The 23,263-nt window shown below is 41.4% G+C and overlaps 2 protein-coding genes across 2 annotated transcripts in view; both read right to left on the minus strand.

Moving 5' to 3' along the window:
• Positions 1-325: 325 nt before the first annotated feature.
• On the minus strand, positions 326-13,347 carry agxt2 (alanine--glyoxylate aminotransferase 2). Its single transcript, XM_089020743.1, has 14 exons — positions 13,133-13,347; positions 12,336-12,424; positions 12,014-12,204; positions 11,807-11,930; positions 10,168-10,262; positions 9,981-10,074; positions 8,444-8,537; positions 6,090-6,190; positions 5,622-5,714; positions 3,861-3,993; positions 3,580-3,668; positions 1,772-1,921; positions 1,389-1,487; positions 326-790 (listed from the first exon to the last, which is right to left on the minus strand). The coding sequence occupies exons 1-14, from the start codon at positions 13,194-13,196 to the stop codon at positions 689-691; spliced, it is 1,518 nt and encodes a 505-aa protein (XP_088876869.1). The 5' UTR covers positions 13,197-13,347; the 3' UTR covers positions 326-688.
• Positions 13,348-14,485: 1,138 nt separating this feature from the next.
• prlra (prolactin receptor a) overlaps positions 14,486-23,263 on the minus strand; it is an 11,456-nt gene continuing 2,678 nt past the window's right edge. The window contains exons 2-9 of the mRNA XM_089020742.1: positions 20,439-20,521; positions 20,057-20,192; positions 19,082-19,251; positions 18,737-18,903; positions 17,398-17,539; positions 17,030-17,126; positions 16,869-16,938; positions 14,486-16,228 (exon numbers count right to left, since the gene is read on the minus strand). Of these exons, the coding sequence (XP_088876868.1) occupies positions 15,434-16,228; positions 16,869-16,938; positions 17,030-17,126; positions 17,398-17,539; positions 18,737-18,903; positions 19,082-19,251; positions 20,057-20,192; positions 20,439-20,521 (1,660 nt within the window). The 3' untranslated portion in view covers positions 14,486-15,433. The remainder of the gene's footprint in view (positions 16,229-16,868; positions 16,939-17,029; positions 17,127-17,397; positions 17,540-18,736; positions 18,904-19,081; positions 19,252-20,056; positions 20,193-20,438; positions 20,522-23,263) is intronic.

Consider the following 23,263-nt stretch of genomic DNA (forward strand, 5'->3'; position numbering starts at 1 on the left):
TCGTATGTACTTACGGTTGTCAAAAGCTGCTCTCTGCCGAATGGCCTCATTACCCATTGCAAAGCTCCCATCGTAGTAGGTGCTTAATTGAAGGAAACTTGAGTGCACCGGATTTTCAGAAACAGCATTTGGGAAAGACAATACGGGCAAAAAAAGAAATTGCTCCTTTTTCAGTGTGATTGAAATGTGATACTTACAATCACTCAGAGTAACGAACTGAAACTAGTATACTATGCGATTGCCATTATCACTTTTTGTTGCTTGTGTTTCTCAAAAGCAATTTGTGCCACACAAATGGATGTCAAACAACAAAATGCTCCTCAGACAGTCTTCACAGTTGACTTTTATTGTGACTCAACATTAAAAACCAATCTTAAATGAAGCTTTGATGAATCTTTTACCACTCAATACTAGCAAAGTCTTGAAATATTCGACAATTATTACACATCACAAACCTGTAATGTCTTTTTTATTGCATTTACATTTAGTAATGAAGTCATCACAAAGTGCTATGTAATCAATCACGTGGGAATAATTGACTGGATATGTCATCATGTCATGATTAATTCATTTTTGCCCGACCAACCTCACGTTGAAAAATGGTTTTTATGCTGAAGCAAACAAAAAGGTTTCAAAGAGAAGATGGGGGAAAAAAGGATGATTGTGCTTTGCAAATTCTCAACAGGGTTTATCTTTTCTCCATGAAGCGCTGGATGGACTTGTTAAAAACGGACAGGAAGAAGGATGCGTCTTCCATCGTGATGCACATGGGAGGTTTGATCCGGAAGGTCTGTGGTAAGCAAAAATGCACACACACACAACACACACGCACACAGCGCAACATCGTAACACCCTTTTGAGTTCCTGCAACCATCCCGAACTTTGTGGCTCAATTCAAAGTTAATTTTGAATGTTATTTACAAAGCTTAAAGGACAACCGACACCATTCTTTTGTTTCCTAACTGACATCAGAAAAACGTTTTATAGCATCTAAAATACCCAAAATATAAATGATATACAATATAAATGTTTAATTACATCCACATATTATATCCACATCACACAACTAATTGATGAATAACCACTTTTAAAATCAGAAGTAAAGAATAATGAGTTATTATGGATTATAGTTCATAATAATAGCTGTATCTAGCTTGCTACCTAGCGATGTATCTAGCTAGCTATGTAATAATAATAATAATAATAATAATACATTTAATTTATAAGCGCTTTTCAAAACTCTCAAGGCCACTTTACAGTCACAAGATTTTCTGTGGGTGAGCAGCGGCAGCCACATGCTTTTTTTCACCAGAAAAAAAGAGTTAATTCCTAAATTATGAGTTAAAAAGAATGTGGCCCAAACAAATTGAGACACAAGGTGACGGTACCTGTCCATAAAGTCCTCCCTTCCCGATGAGGATGCCCATGTCCTTGATGTCCTCAAAGATAGTGGCCATGTCCTCAGTTGGAAGCGGCGCTCTGCTAGTCTGAGGACACAAGCGGGTGTACATTACAGCGGAGCGCTGTGATGGGGTGATGGCACTTCGCGGCTGCCTGCTAAAATGATTGCTTCGAGGGGAAAAACATGAACCACAAAGAAGTGCAACGAGGCGTTAATTTGGTCTCATCAATATTTCAATTAAGTTATTTTTCGTTAAAGTAAAAAGAGGAAGGGAAATTATGGATTTATCGAGTGAGGTGCCGTCTTGTCTCTCGTATGACTCCAACACCACTTTAGAACGCAGAAAATGTTACACAAAAGGACTGCTACCTTGTCTCGGACCATTTCCACACCGATCTGCAGTCCTTTGCCACGTACGTCCCCGATGATGTCATACTTGTCTCTGAGCTTAGCGAGTTCCATCATCATGTAGGTGCCCACCTCCAGACTGTTCTGCTGCAGTCCTTCTTCTTTGATGGTCTGACAAGCCAGTGGTCACATGACATGTTCGATGTGTTCATTGTAAAAGTGGTGGTTTGTTTTATTTGCAGGGTTAAGAAGGGGACGATTGTGCACATTATATTATTACATATTGAATAAATAGGGTATAAAAGAACAATTTAAACCTGGCCCAGCTTCCACAAATTACATTTTTGACCATGAAATAGAATACATTTAAAACCTTTACCTCACAGGTGTCAAAGTCAAGGCCCGCGGGCCAAATCCGGCCCGCCACATCATTTTTTTCGGCCCGTGAAAGCAAATCAAACGTGTTAAATTCCATGATTATTGCTAAAATCTGAGCCAAAATTTCATATTTTTGGATGTCAACCACAATAAAAGTCATTATTCTTGACTTCAGATTTGAAAACGAGTTATTCATTAATTTGCTGTGTGCGCTATATGTAATATTTGAAGGGATTTAAACATTCTAATTGGTTCCCCAAATTCATGACGGGCCTCGAGAGGAAACCATAACTACAATGTGGCCCGCAGCAAAAAATGACTTTGACACCCCTGCTTTAACTCATTCACTGCCATTCCCGAATTTATTCGGGAATTGAAAAGCATCACATGGAGGGCCATTCCCAAATTTGTTCGGGTTTTGTTTTTTTCTTGTTGCCGATAAAGCGCTGGTCAGACCTCTGGCAATGTTTTTCACTCCCACGAGGGGGCTGCATTTTGCTTTTTTTGTATTTCAAGCTCAGATAACTCCAGACCCATATAACTGAGGAATTAACTATTTTTTTCTGATGAAAGCAGAGAGTCTAAGGTTTCTAACATGTTTTTTTTTAATGTTACTTCCGGGTTGAGTGAACGCTGGCGCGTGTGGCTGCCACTGATCACCCCCCTCCCCCCCCAAAAAAAAAAATCCTGTGACTGTAATGTGTCCTTGAGTTTTGAAAGCCGCTTATAAATGAAATGTATTATTATTATTATTACTTTGCCTCTGTGAAATGTAAATGTCTCCACTGCGAGACTAATAAAGGCAAATCCATCCATTATTATTATTATTATTATTATTATTATTACAGTAAAGTCTCGTTATATCGATATCGGATATATCGATAGTCCCGGTTATATCGATACTATTTCTATGCACGCACGGAGAAAATTACATGCAAACAGGGTCGGATATATCGATAATCCCGGTTATATCGATATTTTTTCGGACTCCCTTGAATATCGATATAACGAGACTTTACTGTATTATTATTATTATTATTATTATTATTATTATTATTATTATTATTATTATTACGCTGTATTGAATATTTATGCAGTCCTAAAACTCTATATTCTGTGGGTACATTTGAAGCTTCGGTCAGACCTCTGGCAATGTTTTTCCCTCCCACGAGGGGCAGCATTTGCTTTTTGTACAGCCGCCCCCACTTGCAACTCAGATAACTCCAAAACTAATATAACTTGGGAATTAACTATTATTTTCTGATGAAACACATTTTTGCACATCATCTGGCAGTGAATGAGTTAATAAAAATGTTATCTTGTACTATCTAATATTTATGCCAAGTATTGTTTTAAATGTATTTTGAAAGGTAAATAATCACATTAAGTACAATTCATTAACCCTTCCCAGCCCTACATGTCAAAGTTTTAAAGGAATAGATTATTCTTACATCAATAACGGATGAGGCGACGGAACAAGCCAACGGGTTTCCTCCAAAGGTGTTGAAATGAACGCCCTGTGTGAACGTGTCTGCAATTTCTATAAACAAATGATAATGTGATGACAATTACACAAGGGGGTGGGGGGGTTGCGAGAGAACATAATTCCTGGTGTAAAAGCACAACAGTTGAACGGCAGTGCGAAAAGGGGCTTAACGCTTTACTGTGCATCAGCAAATCTCACGCTGTGGCCAGCCAAGCCATCAAAAGTCGTTGCAATGCGTCATCTCACCCCGTGTTGTAACAACTGCTCCCATTGGGAAGCCGTTCCCGATGCCTTTTGCCATGGTCACAATATCAGGAAGGACGTCATGGCCTTGAAATCCCCAGAAGTGGCTCCCTGTTCGGCCAAATCCTGTCTGTACCTACAGTAAAAGTGCCAAAAAAATAAATACACTTGATCTCAGCAAATGCCACAATGTCCCGTGAAAATTGCCTGCAATAAGAACATTTAGGGTTGAGACTCTAACGGCCTTATTAAAAATAAATAATAACAATACATACAATCACTCACTCTCTCTCTCTTTCTCTGTCTCTCCATCTCTCTATCTATCTCTCTTTTTTATGTATGTGTATATATAAGTATGTATATATGTATGTGTATATATGGATGATGGATGGATGGATAGATATTTCTAATTATAATATATTTCATTTCTAAGCACCTTTCAAAACTCTCAAGGAGTTTTGAAGTTTTTCTGCGGGTGAGCAGCACAATATTCTGTGCTTATAAAAATGGCCTCAAAAACCTTTTTAACTCATTCACTGCCAGACGATGGTGCAAAAATGTATCCACTCCAGTGCCAGGGTTTTTGTCATTGTCACTTAAATTCCAGGAGCCAGAGAATATTGAGTTTTAGGACTACATAAACATTCAATACAGAATTAGAAACAGACTCACTGATTTCATCAGAAAAAAAAAGTGAATTCCAAAGTATAAATAACTTGGGTCTGGAGTTATCTGAGCTTGAAATGGGGGCTGCTGTACAGAATACAATACATATTGATTTATATAGCGCTCTAACAACAGCTGAAGCTGTAACAACGCACTAACATGGACAAAAGGCAAATGCTGCCCCCTCATGGAAGGGAAAAAAAAAACATTTCCAGAGGTCTGACCAGCGCTTTATCGGGAATGAAAAATACATTCGGGAATGACAGTGAATGAGTTAAGTTGGAAAGACTTAAAGGACAACCGACGTCACTTTTTTGTTTTCTAACTGACATCAGAAGAACTTTTATAGCATCTAAAATACCCAAAACACGCAGTATGATATTTTTATTCAAATACAAAACACCAATAAAAATGACTTAAAGTGTCCAAAATCTGCAAAAAATTGAGCTGCGAATTGGGCATTTTCATAATGTCCCACCCCCAGTTCGTGACGTCACGCCAAGACGTCTTGCATTGCTGGAGAATTAAAACAATGGCTTCAGATTCGGATAATATGCTTTCTTGTTACACATCCAGTTATGAATATGATTCAAATAGTTCTGAAGAGGAAAGCATACATGTTTGCAATCGATTAAAGAATTTATTCAGTGTCATTTTGAGGCATCTGGACTGCAATGTAGCGTCCCAGAAAAGAGGCAGAAAATGGCGACCTCTTGTAGACATGACGGTGGATTGCGTTTCCACAGGCTGATAAATTCCTTATATGGAGCTTGGACGCCCTCTTCTGGTGCAACACGAGGTTTTCAGACCAAACAAGTGCAGCAAAATATATTGATATGATGGAAGGACTGCAACAATGTGTCCTTTTTTCGGTCAGGGGCGTTCCTTCGGTGACGTCACGTACGGACTCGTCACCAACCCAAAAACAAGACTTCCGGAATATTCAGCACGAGTCTTAAAACGTAAAATATAGCTATATGCGGTGGAACCTTTGTAAAATACGCTCAGTAGAAGTCATTTGAAGCCATTTTACAAATTATGGACACAACTTGTCGAAGTCGTTGTCCTTCAAGTTGCGCTAACAAAGTAGGTTCAAACCTCATCAGCGATGCAGAGCCCACCTCGCTCTCGCACAAGTTTGTATGCCTCCCTCAGGAAGTGTTTTGGGTACTGCACAGCGCCGCCCGCTCCCTGCAATTAAATAATAATAATAATAATAATAATAATAATAAATAAAACAGAAGTGTGTGATTTTCAATTCATGTCTTTAAAATGTTTCAATCTTTCAATTGGTTTCATTTTGTGTGCGTTTGCCATGTTCACGTACAAGTACATGGCCATATACAGTAGCTTTCTGTTTCTGTTATAAGGTCCAAATCTCTCTAACAAACCTGTTAAGGATTAGAGCTGTTCGTACTTTTCTGATTTACGGTTGTTGACATGAATATTACTCGATATACATTTTATAATTTCTTAAACAAAATAGCAAATGTTGACTGTATGTGTTTGATTAGATTACACTTTTTATTTGGTCTTCCATAGGAGGAAAAAAAGCAAAAGCAACACCTGAATAGGCTCAGCAAAGAAAGCAGCAATTCGACTCGGGACGCTGGTGAGAAAAGTCTCTTTGAGTTGTTCAATGTAGTGTTCATTTGCCACACAGGAACCTGTGGAACACAAGCAAAACTTCAGGGTATGTTATTCTCCTGTTTGGATTGGATTGGATATGCCTTTATTAGTCTCACAGTGGAGAAATTTACATTTGACAGCAGCAAAGTGATGATGAGTGAGTGATTATAAAACAGGATTGACAATGATTGACAGCGATACAGCATGAGCGTCTCTTGTGTTGTCCAGTGATAAATATGACCTTTACGCAGATTGTGAGATGGGTTTGGAATGGAACGAATCCATATTCAGCAATAATCAGGGTTGCCACTGGTTTCTTTTATTAATTAAATTATATCTGGCACTTTTTTCTATCTGCTACAGTACAAGTCATGTGATCACAACAGACACTAATAAATTCCATCCCCGGGCCAAAGGTCTACAGAGGAGGTGGGGGGGGGGGCACTGCTTGCACATACTCAGCGCACAAGAACACCTATGCAGCGCACATTTTGCAATGTAACTCAATGAGTGACAGGTGTCCAGCCAATAATGACGTACAGTTCACGTATGCTACGCAGCCAATCAAAGCAGAACGGCACGAATGTGCGCCGTGATACTGGCATGTGGCCACAGCGTACACATTAGTGATGAGAATTCCGGCTCTTTTCAGAGAGCACGTTCTTTTGGCTCGGCTCACTAAAAAGATCCGGCCCTTTTGGCTCCCCAGGTTGTTTTTTTTTGTTGCCAAATTAATTAACTACCAAAAATTATGTGAAAAAACAAATTACTCATGTAAAAAATACACTATATCAAATATTTTTATTTATATGGCTTGATTTATATGTGCACAGAGAGCGTCCACGAACTTTCACTTTCACTGTGGTTACTGTGGTCTGATGATCAGCTGTCACTAATTTTCTTTTCATATTAATAACGTTATCATACCAACGAGTAAAAAATATAATAATTGAATAATAATAATAACAACAACATAATGTGATAACATTTGTCCACCTGTCTACCCTAATCCCCCTCCCCCTCCTCCTTCTCACTACTGCGTATGTCTGTAATTCTCCCTTCCCTCCTCTACCACGGATATCGACCAATCACGTGCGACTTTAACCGAAGACTGGGGGCGGGGAATAGAGGACAAAAAAGTGGGCTCCCATTTCCGGCTCCGTGTTAGGCTCTCTTCGTTCACTTCAGAGATCCGGCTCATTCGTGAACGACACATCGCTAGTACACATCTGATGTTGCTCACAGTGGTCCTCAGTGTGCTCAGGGAGCTTGTGTCTCTACTCGGACACATGAAACATGAGAGGGAACGTTGACTACATGTACATATCTTTATCAAGCATATATTTGATTAAATGATTATTTTTCACGACAGACCAATACAGGTTACTTATAAAAGCCTTAAACATACTTATATAAACCTTAAACTTACATTCCATACAAAATATAGCACTGAAGCAACTTATGAACGAATTCACCTTATGAACGAACGTTCGGAACGTATCTTGTTCGTAAGTTGGGGAGCGTCTGCTGGCTAATAGCAGAAAAGCGCTACAGGTCAATGTTGCCCATTAACTCATTCACTGCCATTCCCGAATTTGTTCGGTTTTTGTTTTTTCATGCTTGGTTGCCGATAAAGCGCTGGCCATGTTTTTTTCTATTCCACAAGGGGGCAGAATTTTCCTTTTTGTATGTTAGCGCTTTGTTGCAGCTACAGTTGTTGGTCAAGCGCTACATAAAACATTATCTATGTATCACATTGTATTTTGGACAGCCACCCTCATTTCAAGCTCATATAACTCCAGGCCCATATAATTTAGATGTATCACCTTTTTTTATGAAAGAAGCGTGTCTAAGGTTCCTAACAGTGTACTGAATGTTTATGTCGTTCTGAAACTCAATATTTTGTGGGTCCTGGAATTTAAGTGACAATGACAAAAACCCTGGCACTGGAGTGGCCACATTTTTACACAGTACACAGCAACTGAAAACAAACATACATATCAGTTTAACCTGTTTGTGTTTACTCAGAAGGCAGGAAAAGCAGAGGGGTGGGGATTCTGTAGGAAAAACTTAAACATTTCCAGGACATTAAACTTTTTTCTATTTCTTATTTTCTATGTGTCTACCAAGAACAGAAATATGGGTCGATTATTTTCCAGGTTTTGTGGGACACTCTACTAATCCAGTATTTTAAAAACAATATTTATGTTACTCAGCATGCTCGATTTAAGAGGATATGTTGCTCATTTATGCTTGAGTTAAAAGCAATGTAGTGTGAGGGTCATTTCTACCTTGGGCACAGTTACATTCTCTGGTGGTCTGCACAGGAGAGTCCCTGCAGTGGCTTCCCCCCCAAGGACCTCTGAACACATCGGGACACATGGTCTATTTGGTTTTTAGGGAAGAAAGCAAATCAGCGGGGTCCACAGCATGCAATGTACACAGTAACACGTTCAAGTGTCATGAAATCGAATTAGTCTTGAGTCAAGCGCGTCAAACTCATGGGCCATATTTTAGTTACCGTTTCCTCTCGTGGGCCATTTTGAATTTGGGTAAGCCATTAGAATGTTTAATCCCCTCTACATATGACATATAGAGTGCACAACAATTTAATGAATGACTAATTTTCAAATCAGAAGTCAAGAAAGAATAATGACTGTTATTGTGGTATACATGGGACAGTTTACATGGGACAGCCCTGCGATTGGCTGGCAACCAATTCAGGGTGTCCCCCGTCTCGTGCCCGAAGACAGCTGGGATTGGCTCCAGCACCCCCCACGACCCTAATGAGGAATAAGCGGTACGGAAAATGGATGGATGGATGGATGGAGTTTAAAATTTAGGTTTGGACTTTAGCATGCATCAAATAAAGTTTGATTTGCTTTCGAGGGCCGAATAAAATGATGTGGTGGGCCATATTTGGCCCTGACTTTGATGCTTGTGGTCTAAGTATTAGAACCACACAGAAAAATGGATACCGTACTACCTCATAAATGTCAAACAAATTGTCGACTAAAATTATGTTATCGTTTTTCAGATTGATGCTTAAAGGACAATCGACACCTCAAGTTGTGTCCATAATTTGTAAAATCACTTCAAATGACTTCTACTGAGCGCATTTTACGAAGATTTCACCGCATGTAGCTATATTTTACGTTTTAAGACTCGCGCTGAATATTGAGGAAGTCTTGTTTTTGAGTCGATGACGATGCCTGACGTGACGTCACGTCTGGAACGCCCCTGACCGAGAAAGCGACACACAATGCATTTTGGGTACTTTGCGTGGTCTGAAAACTTCATGTTGATCCGTGTTGATGATGAAATTAGAAGGAAAAAACATAAATAATGCGACAACGCAGACAAATCAGCCCATTTACAACAGAGCTTGGGCGCCATCTTGTGCATTTTCTGGGGGCTACAATGGAGTCCAGACGCCTCAAAATGAGACAGAAGGACTTCTTTAATCGATTGCAAACATTTATGCTTTCCTCTTCAGAACTATTTGAATCATATTCATAACTGGATTGGTAACAAGAAAGCATCTTCTCCGAATCTGAAGCTATTGTTTTGATTCTCGAACAAGGCAAGACGTCCTGGCGTGACGTCATGAACAAGGGGGCGGGACCTTCTGAAACTGAAACTTTCTGAGGTCATTTTGAAGTAGTTTTGGAACACGTTAAGTCATCTTTTTTGGTGTTTTGCATTTGACGAAAAATAACAGCCTGCGTGTTTTGGGTATTTTAGATGCTATAAAACGTTTTTCTGATGTCAGTTAGGAAACAAAAAAATGGTGTCGGTTGTCCTTTCAAGGAAGTTAGTCATACGTACATTTGTACAGCCTAAGCCAATGGCGATAGGGTATTTGTAAGCTTGTTGTGAAGTCAGACCCATGGTCTGCGGGCTACCTCCATGATATGACCCCCTGCAAGTGAAAATGTCGTTCAAAATTCCAGTACGAGGTTGTTCAACATTAGGTTAGTATGCACAATCTCTGAAAATATTAAAACCCAGATACCTGAAAGTGATGATGTCAAAGTTGCGAGTGTAGAGTCGGGCCATACACATGGCCAAGTCATTGGCCTCTGAGCCGCTATTTGTTAGATAGATTACCTGCGGGGCAGAAATTAACTGATCGCACCATATTATCGTCATTGGCTCGTGAGTGACAGGATATTGCTTCTTTTTGAACTTGACTGTATCAAAATTTTGCATATACAATGATACCTCGGCTTACGAACAGTTTAGTTTACGAACTGATCACCTTATGAACATTAAATTCGCGAGAATATAATCTTGGCATACGAACTAGTTTTCTGCAAATGAACCAAACTACACGGAGCGCCTTGGTGGCTGGCGGACTAGTGGTCGGCGGAAGAACACTAAATTACACGGTCGAATAGCGCCACGGTGGCTGGCCAACTAGTTTTCCACACGCCTTTTGCGTGCAGATGTGGTTTGTTGTCGAGTGGATTACTTTTTCTATTACGGAACCGAAAAACATCCCATCACAGGCTACGTGTTATGTCGGAGGAACGAGAGGAGACTACTTGCCCGTCGAGGATCTTTATTCACAACTGCGTCATTATCAACTCGGTGCCGTCAACAACCCTGCTTTATGACACTACCGCGACGTCATGAGGCAGTGTGGCATATGCTACATTTACCCCGCTCTCTGAAGGAACCAGAAATATGCTACACTACTGTTAAGCCGAAGAGGACACAAATGAAAATTACGGTCGAACAGAAGAAGATCATCAAAAAACACGAACGAGGTCTGCGTTTGTGTGACTTAGCTGTCCCAGTACCATTACGCTAAGTCGACCATTGCTACCATCCATTGAAAACTACCATCACAAAGGTAAATAAAACGACTTTATTATATAGTACAGTTTATTTCTTTCATTACAATACAATAGCACATTTATTATACATAAAATAAGGTATATTTTGTGTAGTCTTAATGCTTATTTCGTAAACATGTATGTTTTATGGGGACTTGGGAATGGATTATTCTCATTTTAATGGTTTCTTATGGGGAATAAATGTTTGGCAGACAAACTTTTGCCTTACACACACTTTCTGGGACCCAATTAAGTTCATAAGCTGAGGCATCACTCTATGACAAAAAAGATGGTGTATAGGTGTGGATTCAATAACAAAGTATTTTAGCATTTCATTGTTACAATCTGCTCATGCCGGCAGGTTGGGACAATGAAGTCCAATTGAATTATTTTGATGGACACTTTGTGTTTGTTTACACCAAGTGTGTCAAACTCACTTTTTTACCGTGGCCCACCGTTATGAATTTGGGGAAGTCTTTAGAATGTTTAATCCCCTCCACATATTACATATAGAGCGCACAACAAATTAATGAATAACTAGTTTTCAAATTTGAAGTCAGGAACAATGACTATTATTGTTGTTTAAATTGGATAATTTTAAATTTTGGTTCGGACTATAGCAAGCATCATGAAATTTCACAAGTTTGATTTGCTTTCACGGGCCTAATAAAATGAGGTGGCAGGCCACTTTTGGCCCCCGTGCCATGACTTTGACACCTGCGGTTTACACTTAGCAATTGTCCGTACTTAGCAAAAAGCCAACGCTGTTATTCTGATTCTATAGTCCTTTATATAGAAAAGTCTTTGCAGTACCTTGAGAGGATCAGGCAAGTTGGACGCTAGTTTTTCGCAGTACTCGTGGATGGGAGGATAAACATAAATGTTGGTGGTGTGTACCAGCGTCCTCAGCTGCTGCTCTGCGGCTGCCGTCACTTTTCTGCACCCGTCACAAGTCAGATGGTTTAACCGTCCAAAAAAAATACTAATAAAAATGTGTAGTGGCAAAAAATGTCATCTTACGGGTGGCAGTGGCCCACGCTGACTGTGGCCACGCCGGCAAAGAGATCCAGATAGCGCTTTCCATCTACGTCCCACAGCCACTGCATGTGACCCTGATGGATGTAGACTGGCTTCTTATAATAGGTCACCTTCATGGTCATGGGATGGCAGTTTGTCCGACGGACCTCCATCATACGCTCTTTGGACATCCCCTGAATTTTCCCAATTGAAATACCCTAATTACATTTGGCTGGCGACGAGTACACCGTGTCCTTACAACCTCTCACCCAAAGTGAGCTGAGACGGGTTCTGTGCTAGTAGACTATTACATGCTTCTTGTTACCTTGTATTCTTGTGGTGTGAAGCTGCATGGAGGCATCTCCAACAGGTCTACCGCAGCGGTTTTTAAGGTGGATTTCTGACACAACAGCCCTGCGGTCATTGAACGCACCCAAAAAAGCGATACCATTTGATCAGGCTGGTTAATGGAATAATATAAATTGAGTCATTGTGACCACAAAGGGTTGTTTGTCAATGTGCGGCCTGCTCTTGACTGGCAACCAGTTCAGGGTGTACCCCGCCTAGTGCCCAAAGACAGCTTTGATAGGCTTCACTATGCCCTTAACCATTGTTGAGGATAAGAAATTGATGGATGGAGTATTGTAATTTGCACCAGACAAAGTTCAATCGTTTACGACTAAGTTATTCAATAAACCTTTGAGACAAGAGGAGATATCCTCTCGTCTCAAATATATATGTGTGTGTATATATATATATATCAGAATCAGAATCATCTTTATTGCCAAGTATGTAGAACACACAAGGAATTTGTTTCCGGTAGAACACGCTGCACTAGTATCGTTGTCAAAAAAAACTGCTATATATATATATATATATATGATTGATATATATATATATATATATATATATATATATATATATATATATATATATATATACACACACACACACAATTTACAATGTCTTTTTAATTTTCGTGAACAACAGTATGCAATGGTTCACCTCTCGAGTTATACATTAACTATAGTTAGTTTGCTGTCGAACAGTTCACTCGTAGCTAAAATAAGTATAAGAATATGAGCGTTAAAAAAAACAAGATCGCGATGGTAATGAACTCACCTCTTGCTATGTGGAAATGAATTTTGCGGCCCAATGGCACATGGTAACGTAAAGCGCTGAGCATCTTTTCACAGGGACTGAGTTCAACGCGTTTTGTATCAACGACACAAATAGTCTCTGTTGTAGTTCAAACCAATTGTAGTTGAAACTTCCGAGAGTCCGTCCAAGTTTAGTCGAAGTGGCGTGTCGTTCGCGAACGAATCTGCTCTTGGAACCGGCTCTTCGAAGTGAACGAATGGAGCCAAAGTAAAATAAACGAGCAAACAAACAAATACATACATAAATAAATACACACATAAATACATAATAAATAAATTGCAAAAAGCACACAGTGGTGTAATCGTTTACAATAAGATTACAGAGTCTCTGAGTGACACGTCAGCAGGGGGCGTCGAGGACCAGACAAGAGAAGTACTGAGCGTAACGGATGCGCATTGGCAAGCGAAGGAAATAAATACATTTAGTTAGCCATTTTACACACTGTAGGATGAACATTAAAATAATGAGTCAATCAGTATCAATGGTGGTCTTTTTTCAGTGGATGGGTGAGGGAGCAGATGTGGAATGTTTGCATGTTTGAAGTGGTGGTTGTTTAGATACCAGGGGGTTAAGGGGTCGGCTGGTCTGCAATAAAGGAAGTAAATACATATACTTAGCCATGTTAGGCATTGTGTAGGATAAGCGGTAAAACAATGAGTTACTCAGCATATATATTGCTTTGCTTTCAAGAGCAGGATGTGCAAACGGACATGGAATGTTTGCATGTTTGTTTGTGGAGTTGTGTTTGTTCATGTACCAGGAGATCAAGGGGTCAGCTCGTGGCCAATGTTCCCTCTAGGCTGCGCCCGTGCGCAATCGCGCACTGCTTGCACACGCGCTGCGCACAAGAACATCTCCGCAGCGCACATAACTCAATGAGTGACAGGTGTCCAGCCAATAATGCCGTACAGTTCATGTACGCTACGCAGCCAATCGGAGCAGAACGGCGTGAACGTGCCCTGCCCATACGCACCGTGATACTGGCGTGATACTGGCGTGTGGCCACAGCGTACACGTCTGATGTTGCTCACAGTGGTCCTCAGTGTGCTCAGGGAGCTTGTGTGTCTGCTCAGACACATGAAAAATTAGAGGGAACATTGCTCGTGGCGTGCGCGGAGAGGTTCTTTTGGACAAGCGGCGGAAACGAAAAGACGAAATGAGCGACGGAAAGGAAGGAACCTTGGCCCGGGCTAATGGAGCCGCGATGCAAGTTGCACAGTGGGCTTAAGGGCAGGTCGTCACCGCGTCACCATATGCCACGTTCAACAGCCAGCTGCAATTTATTTAAAGTACAAATATTGTTTTTAATTGTGGAAAATGCTTATTGTTGGTCATCACAATGTTTTTTCAAGTAATCAGGTGAAAGCCAAAAGCACTGCAGAGAAATTACCAATTTAAAGAAAGTATATACTTCTGTACAAAAATTACCTATTAATGGAAACACAAAGCAAAAGCCATCCACATTTCTTTGAACATGTCATTTCACATTCCTTGGAATACACAACTGTTTCATTCCGACTGAGGTCAAAATTTATACACTTACTGATAAGTATTTGTTCCTTTTTCCATTGTGCATCACAAATACAAAATTAAACAAAGATATATATCAATAAATATACAGTATAAATAAAAGCTTCAACCATGTTTTGGAGGTTCCACGATACAAAACGACTCATGAACATGACATGACACATAACCTTGAAAATGATTCCATCTGAAAAACAGAGATGGTTTCAAAAGAGCATCCATAGTGCACAATTTGTCTATCCAACAGTTTGGCATCAGAGACATTGTCATGATCTGGTTGGCGACCAACGGGTGGCGCTGTCAGCCCGGCCTGCAGCCTCGCAGGTGCTGGTCGTTTTAATCAGTGACAGTTAAAAGGACTCCCGGCACCATTCAGTGTCGGGTCATTGTATGGTGTATGCATTGTATGCTGTGCATGTGTTCGTTTAACCTTAACGGACTTTTACTCTTGGTCTTCTTTTGATCCGCACCCGCCATCACCACCTTGCAAAACGTAACAGACATCAACCTGAGGTGGGTTGTTGTGATGTCGTAGGGAGATTTGATAAAGGGTGATTAATCCATGAGTTGATCATGAAGTATGCTGACAAGTGTGGGAGTTGATATATCATGTCTTGGATCAAGCCAGGCAAAATTGAGTGTAGAATGTTGCTCCACCCTGTTTGGGTGTTGTTGTTCGAGAATTACTTCACAATTACTAGATGAACTTGAAGACCCATCCCTCGAAAATGAGCCTCAGTGCGTTGTCAGTGGGAAAACGGCCACTGCATCGACATAGCCACTCATAGCCATGTTGGAGTTCATACAAGTGGCGCTCTTGTGGCTTGTATTGTCAAAATGTGTTCTAGCCTCATGCTCATCTGCCATTACCTCAGACACTTTCTCGATCAGTTCCAGTGTGTTATCACTGCCCACCCGCTTTACCTGGCTGTAGTCCTGCTTTTCTGAGGACTGCGGCGAGGGGGAGCCCTCCCTACTGCCCCATGGCTGCAGGATAACCATGTCGTCGTTCACAACCGTCCGCACGCCCACATACTCCACGGACCAGTGAGCGGGTGAAACTTTATGACCGGCCACAGCGATGTTAATGTCGCTGTGGGCTTTGATTTGGTTGTACACCTGCCCCTCCAAGGGCCCCAGAAGTTGAGAGAGGCCATCTGAGCGGCTGCGCTGTGGCCGGTCAGGAAACACAGAAGGCCACATCCTACCTCCCGTGTCGACTCGAGCGTCTTCCCAGTATTCACGTTCGACCCGCTCCTCTTGGTGCTGTTTGGGCCGGCCGCACTTCTCCGTCAGCAGTGTGTGACTGTCGCAGCTGCCCCGGCCCGAGTCGCATTCGGACGTCGAGCTCTCCAACTTAAAGTTGCCGTCACCGAGGTCCTTGCTCGCCCCTAACAAGGTCTCCCTCTCTTCCGGGATGTACACCTCCAGTAAGTCCACCAGCAGGCCGTCGCTGTTGGGCGACGGCGTCCATGACATGGGAAAGTCAGACACCACTAGCGCGTTGAAGATGTCTTCGGATTTTCCTTTCTGCATGGGAAGAATTCATTTTCTGTTATACAAAAGCTTTTTAAGCGCATTCCCCCTTGTCCCTTTTCCAGATGTCAGTGCCTTTTAATGTACTCAGATAAGACAATGGGTGGACAAAGTGTGACACAAAGGTGGCAGCAATGGCAGTTGCGTGGAGATGTTGGAGGTGCTTGGGGTATACCTAAGAGGAAAGTCACTGTGTAAAAGACAGAATTTTCCAGCTTTTTTTTTTACGTCGACGAGGAATGAGGGAGACAAATTCGAATGCAATTTTAAGGCTTTTGCATTAAGGCACTAAATGTACGTGTAAACAGACTTTTGACACTGCATGGACACAAAAAATGCCATTGTTCTGCCCTCATTATATATATATATATATATATATATATATATATATATATATATATATATATATATATATATATATATATATAATGACTCTTTATTTACTGAAGTGTCTGTGTGTTTCAGCTAGGGCTGGGACTGAAGTGGTCCGGGGGAGGTGGGGTTGTAGACTTGGATCGACTCTCACTGTGTAGAAGATAAAGGCAGGTAAAGTATTTTGTGAAGGCCCTGATGTACACTGGAAAATGTTGTAGGTTGTCTTTGTAACATGTTGAAAACGAAAAGAGGCAGTTACCTTTAGAAGCTGCTGATCGAATCCTTTTATTTTAGGACCAGGGATAGGTGGTAGGAGGCAGTGTTTCAAGCTTAAAAAAAAGAGATAAACATAACAATCACAACAATCTTAACCAATACTGAAATGTCAATATATTGCATTGTCAACTCCAGTTTTTTTACCTGTCATGGCTCACATGCAGCAACCACGTGATGATGAGGAAGATGAAGGCACAAACAGCAGTGATGACAATCCATGCTGACTTTTCCTGATGGAAATCTGGATATATAATCCAAAACAAAACTCCTCGCTTTATTGTGTTTTTTGGAGTTTATACTATATTAGACAATAAATCCAGGTTATTTATAGATAGATAGCTGGATAGCTAGCTAGCTAGATATGTAGCTAGATATATAGATAGATAGGTAGATGGACAGACAGATACATTGCTAGCTATATACATAGCTAGTTAGATCCATAGGTAGCTTGATATATCAATCTTTCTAATTGCCGCAATTGCTAACTGCTGTGTGTATATGTGGCGTCTTACATTCAGGAAAACGGATTTGCGACTGCGAGCTCCAGTCGCTCCAAAAGCCGTGGTCGGGTTTGCAGCGCACTTGAACAATGTACAAGCCGCCGGAGCGCAGGCTGAAAATGTTGAACAGCTTCTGCTGACCAGCCTCGTGAGTCTGAACATACGCAGAACAGCTTTTTAAGATGCATTCAGATTATTTTCAAAGCTATTGAAACAACCAAGAATATCTTTCAAAATATGAAAGAGTTAGATATTGTTTTCTGGTTCTCAGAGGATGATGTTTTGTCCCCATGAATGGAAGAAAACATAACTGTAAACAGTTCTGACATGAAAAGGCACCCAGATCCACCTGATAGCATGAAGTCGAACAAGAAAAAAAAAGTTTGGTTTGTTCGACCTTGAAAAGAGAAAATACAGTGAACTGTACTGTGGACAAAGGCTCGGACCCAGAAAGATTGTCTTTACTGCCGGCAGGAGACGCAGCCATTCATGACAGACGCCTGAATTCTGCAGCTCTCTGCCAAGCTATTTATTGAGAGTATATGCAAATTTAAGTGATACATTAGTAAAACATAGTTTTCTTCATTAGGATACCACGCCCCTGGGCGTTCTAAGCGCGAACAGCAGTAAGCAATGAAACATGGTCTCTTCCATGGACTGATAAACTATTAACCTGGCTAATGAGCTCTTCCTGTGAAGGAGTTTAAAGTCGTAAATTGCTTTGGTGATAAGGACTTTCACAAATCCGAAATTCAGTCCGAGGCCAGATCTCCTATAGATGAAGATGACAGTTTAACTTACAGTGTCGGTTGACCTGATTGACCCCAGGTTGTCTGTGCTTCGATTGTGTATTTGAGACACACATGTTGACCAAGCATATAACAGCATGAAACTTTTAAATATGATAACTTCTTATTCTGTCTAATCTCTATCAAGTTATCATGCAAAAATGAGAAAATGAGAGCCAACAAGAAAAAAAATCGGGATGGTGTCTTCAAGTACTCTTATCAAGGTGAAAATTGTGCCAAACACAAAGTTTAGTTGAAATTAGTTTAGTCATTTTTTTGCAAATCTCTCCGAACATCCAAATCCAAAACAATACCTTCCTGAATTTGTGTTCTTTGTGCTTGGCCCCGGTAAAGATCAGAGATAAAAGCACATATGTACAACACAAAGCAAGGATTTCAGACAGTGTCCTAATCTGAGGGACCAGCTGGCATTCGGACTGATGCGTTGAATCTCAGGTTTCACCCATTAGCCGCTGCCTTGGTAACTCCCCTTGGAAGGGTTAACCCCACGCCAATCAACCCACTGGTTGCAATAACATGAAATAAATATTCCATCTACGTACCTCCCATTCACTTTCCCCCTCTGACCGGATGCGAAGCTCATAAATGAGTGTGATCCAGCCGGAACGAGTGTCGGCCTTGCGTGGCGGCGCCCACGCCACTCGCAGGAACGGCCAACCTTTGTCCTCCATGACGCTCAGGGACACGTTTTCCGGTGGGTTGGGCTGCACTGCAGATGAATAGAACACCAACAGGTTTACATTATCAAAACCTTTCCATGGCTACCGTCTGGATGGGGCAGTTTGTTGTTTCTATTCATCCTAGTCAACAATAATGTAAGCAATTGACAAAATTGGGTCAAAAGACCTATTTCAGGTTAAACGGCGACAAGGACATGACTCCTTTACCGATATAGACCACATCGACATCCACAGGGTCGGAGAAGGTGCTGCCCAGTCGGTTAGTGGCCACCACTGTGATGTTGTAGTTGACCCAGATGGACGTATTATTCTTGTCGAAGAAGCATGAGTTCTCCCCACCCGTAAAGTAGTCGGGGCACTCGTACATGATTTCGGAGCTGGAGGCAGGAGAAGAGGATATGGTGGGAAGGGAGTGGTGGATAAACCGATTCGCGATTAGCAATTACAGCAAGGGTGTCAAACACATTTTTTCGCAACGGTCCACATTGTAGTTATGGTTTCCTCTCCGGGACAGTTATGAATTCGAAGATGCCATTAGAATGTTTAATCCCCTTCACATATTACATATAGAGCACACAACAAATTAATGAATCACTATTTTTCAAATTTGAAGTCAAGAATAGACTGTTTTTGTGGTTTACATGTGACAATTTGAGATTTCGGTTCGTCAAGATCAAGTCTGAATCCTGCGGAGTCGAATGCCAAAGAGTTCAAGTGAGTTTTGAGACAGGTTTTAAAGATGGGCAGTGAGGGGGCTTGCCGAATGTTCAGTGGCAGGTCATTCCAGAGAGTGGGACCAGAAATGAAAAAGGCTCGATCCCCTCTGAGCCTCCGATTAGTTTTTGGCACATCTATTGTCTGGTCAGCAGACCACAGGCATCGGGAAGGTGTGTAGATGAGCTCGGAGAGGTAAGGAAGAGCTTAGAGAATAATAAGAGCTTGAAAAGATCTCTAAAACGTATAGAGAGCCAAAGAAGGGAAGCCAGAGTAGGAGGTACGTGCTTGTCTTACGAGTACCAGTCAAGAGGCGAACAGCAGACTTCTGGACCAGCTGGAGACGCTGGTCCAGATCAAAATGAACAAATAAGCACAGCATATGCAGTTAATTAAATTAGAAGTGGAATAAGTGATTTTCCCCATTTACTTTATTGACTAGACAATAAAAAAATAGGAAGTACTGACCTTTCCTTACGGTAGTACAGTGCGTACGTGGTAGGAAGTCCTCCATCAGAAGCGGGCTGCCACCAGCACGTGAAGGTTTCTTTCTCCGGAGAGCGACAGCTGGTCAGCACGGGCTTCCCTGGCTGACTGAGACCACCTTAGAGGTCGAGAGGGAGAAAGCTTTAGAATCAATGGGACCCACGATATCTATTTTTCCTCGTGGTTAAGTGTCTAACCAAGTCATTGGTGAGGATTGATCAACACCCACTTGGCATTTGTTTGACACATAAGTGGAAGTGTCAGCGTTTTGTTCTAAAACAACACGAGATAGTGTGGGACACAAACTAGTGGAAGCAGGAAACTGATTGGCTGTGGACATAATAACCTCAGTCTTGGAATATACCTTTAGTACGTGGTGTGACAACCAGCAAGAGCAGCCAGGTTAACTCCTGAACGTTCCTCATCGTGGCAGAGCACACGTGAGGGCTGATGAATTCAGAGAGGGGAAAAAAAGGTCATATTTTGAAAAAAAAAAAAAGATTTACTTTGTATCATAACAAGCTTCAGGCAACCAGATAGTAATGAATATTTTTTTGGGGGGTGACGGTGGTAGTCTTATCATTCATTATTGACAAAAAGGAGGAGGAGACGGCTGAACGGTTGTGCCTTTTCGGCAGCACAAATTTGCCAGCACTGTTTTTGATTTGGGAGGAATGTCGGTGCCATTTGACTGTCATTGTTGGACAGCTCTTGGGCAATTGTGCCTTTTTGAACCTGTAATGGGAAACATTTTCACCCCCCCATTTTGTTCAGCGGAAAGGTCGGTGCTGTTTGACAATCTGTGGCTGGACGGATGCATGATTTAAGGAGCGTGCAATGAGAAGAAAGTAGCGTCAGCGCAGAGCGCCAATGCGTATATGGAACTGTCGCGTCTTGGAATTGATGCGGATTTACGTGGGGCAGGAGATGTGAGACAATCTTTTCGTCAATGGATGCTATGGCTTTGTGTTTGCTTTTAACATTTAGCTTGTAGCAGATGTGCACATTTCACCATGACGTCCCTGATCCACTAGTGAAAAGGATGATTTGATCATTTCCTCTTTCATCGGCTTCTTACAATAAAGGGTGCAGAAAGTGCTTAAGATTGAATGAATGTCTGTATTTGTTTAGTTTTTTTGTGGTTGTTTTGACTTTAACATGGCGCTGCGAGAGTGGCTGCCTTTACAGCAGCTGCTGTATTTTGTTTTTCTACTTCTTCCTTTGCATTCCTCTTACTTTCATCATTTTGCTGCTGTGAAATGTAAATTTCTCCACTGCGAGACTCATAAAGGTCCAATCCAATCAAAAAAATTAAAAAATACATTTTTCATTTTTTTGCTCTGGCCAATGCGAAAAAAGTCAATTTCTGCCATACTTGGTGCCAAGAAGCTCTGTTGACATCACATGAGAAGCATCACTTTGATAAAACTCGCCATCTTGTTGCATGTACAGGCATTTTTTAACAAACAGAGCAGAACGTCATCCTTCCAAGTAAACAGAGCAGAATGAACATCATAACTACTATATTCCCCTTTTCATCAAGGGTTACGCTAAAGATTAAACATGAAAATAAATACAATCCTCTCCAGTCTGTCTACCTCTACCAGCTGGCACATGCGGTGTAAGCCATTACGTAACCGGGCATCAATCTCTTAGCATTGCTAGTACCCGCTGTGACCCTTTTCATCTCTGAACCCGCCAAGAGGCTAACCCGTAAAATATCTCGCTAACTTTAAGAAGCGCATCTGGCGACATGGCGCAACAACATGTGTCTGCCTAAACTCACTGAAGCCAACCATGTTTTGTGAAGCGAGTCGCAATCACAACACGACCCTGCTTGTTTTATGCTATCATACCTGTTAAGCTCACCCACAGGACCGCTTAAATGCCCTACCCCAGTGGTGTCTCCACAACGTCGCCATGATCTGTTAATTGGCATTAAGGTCACGGATTAGTGTCTTGCTGTATATAGAGCCGCTTACGTAACGGGAAGGCCCACACCCAATAAGCTGCTAAGAATACAGGAGACTGCCATGAAACAGTCAACAGTGAAGCCTTTCAATGCTGTGTTGTGCCATGTTAAACGTAACGCCGCTAAATAAGTGCCCTAATTTTTATATCCACCAGCTCGAGTGACGTCAAGGCTAATTGGAGGCTGCCATTTCAAACTGGACTGGGATTTTTTTTTATCCTGTAATGCACAGGTGTCAAAGTCAAGGTCCGGGGGGCGAATCTGGCCCGCCACATCATTGTATTCGGCCCATCAAACCAAATCCATACCTGCCAACCTTGGACTAATAGCTGCCTTTATAAATGACTACAATTCACATATAAAACTTTTAGTACGCCGGATATTATTTGAAATGATGAAAAAAATGCTAACACAAGCGGAAATGCAGACAGCTTACCGCGCATATGCACGTTAGGCTTTTAATAATGAGACCGTACGCAGCGCTAAAAAGATATGATTGAGGATTACTTTTGCTGGTATGCCGTGACAAAAGTAGCGATCGGCAAAAGCGGCAAAAGCGATCGGCAAAAGTAGCGATCGGCGGCATCATTGTCGTTGGCTACCAGCAACTGGAAAAGTTGTAGTGGGCCGTATATTATTTGAAACTGTAAAAAAAAACAACAACAACAAAACTATTAAATACGGGGAGAATGTATAAGTTGACAGGTATGCAAATCAAACTTCTGAAATTCCAGGATGCTTGCGAAAGTCCGAACCAGAATTTCTAATTGTCCCATATATAACAGTCATTATTTTTTACTTAAAATTTAAAAACTAGTTATTCATTATTTTTTTTTTTCACTCGATATGTGATATGTGGAGGGGATTAAGCATTCTAATGCCTTACAAGCCAGAACTACAATGTGGGTCTCGGAAAAAAAACGAGTTTGACACCCTTGCTGTAATGGTACACTCGCCTGACTTGTGTGCGGTCAAGATAGGATCGGTTCCCAGTTATGAGGGTGTGAATTGGCTTGGATAGCAGCAAAGTTATGAAAGAAAGACAAAAGGAAAGGAAGAAGTAGAAAAACAAAATACAGAGCGGCTGTAAAAGTGGGTGTGAATGGTTGTTTGTCTCCATATGTGCCCTGCGACAGACTGGCGACTAGTTCAGGGTGCAGTCCACATTTCGCCCAAAATCAGATAGGATACGCTCCACCATCATTTCGCACCCGCGT

This window comes from Hippocampus bargibanti, linkage group LG18 (genome assembly GCF_051943395.1).
Source record: "Hippocampus bargibanti isolate YZ-2025 linkage group LG18, ASM5194339v1, whole genome shotgun sequence".
NCBI lineage: Eukaryota > Metazoa > Chordata > Actinopteri > Syngnathiformes > Syngnathidae > Hippocampus > Hippocampus bargibanti.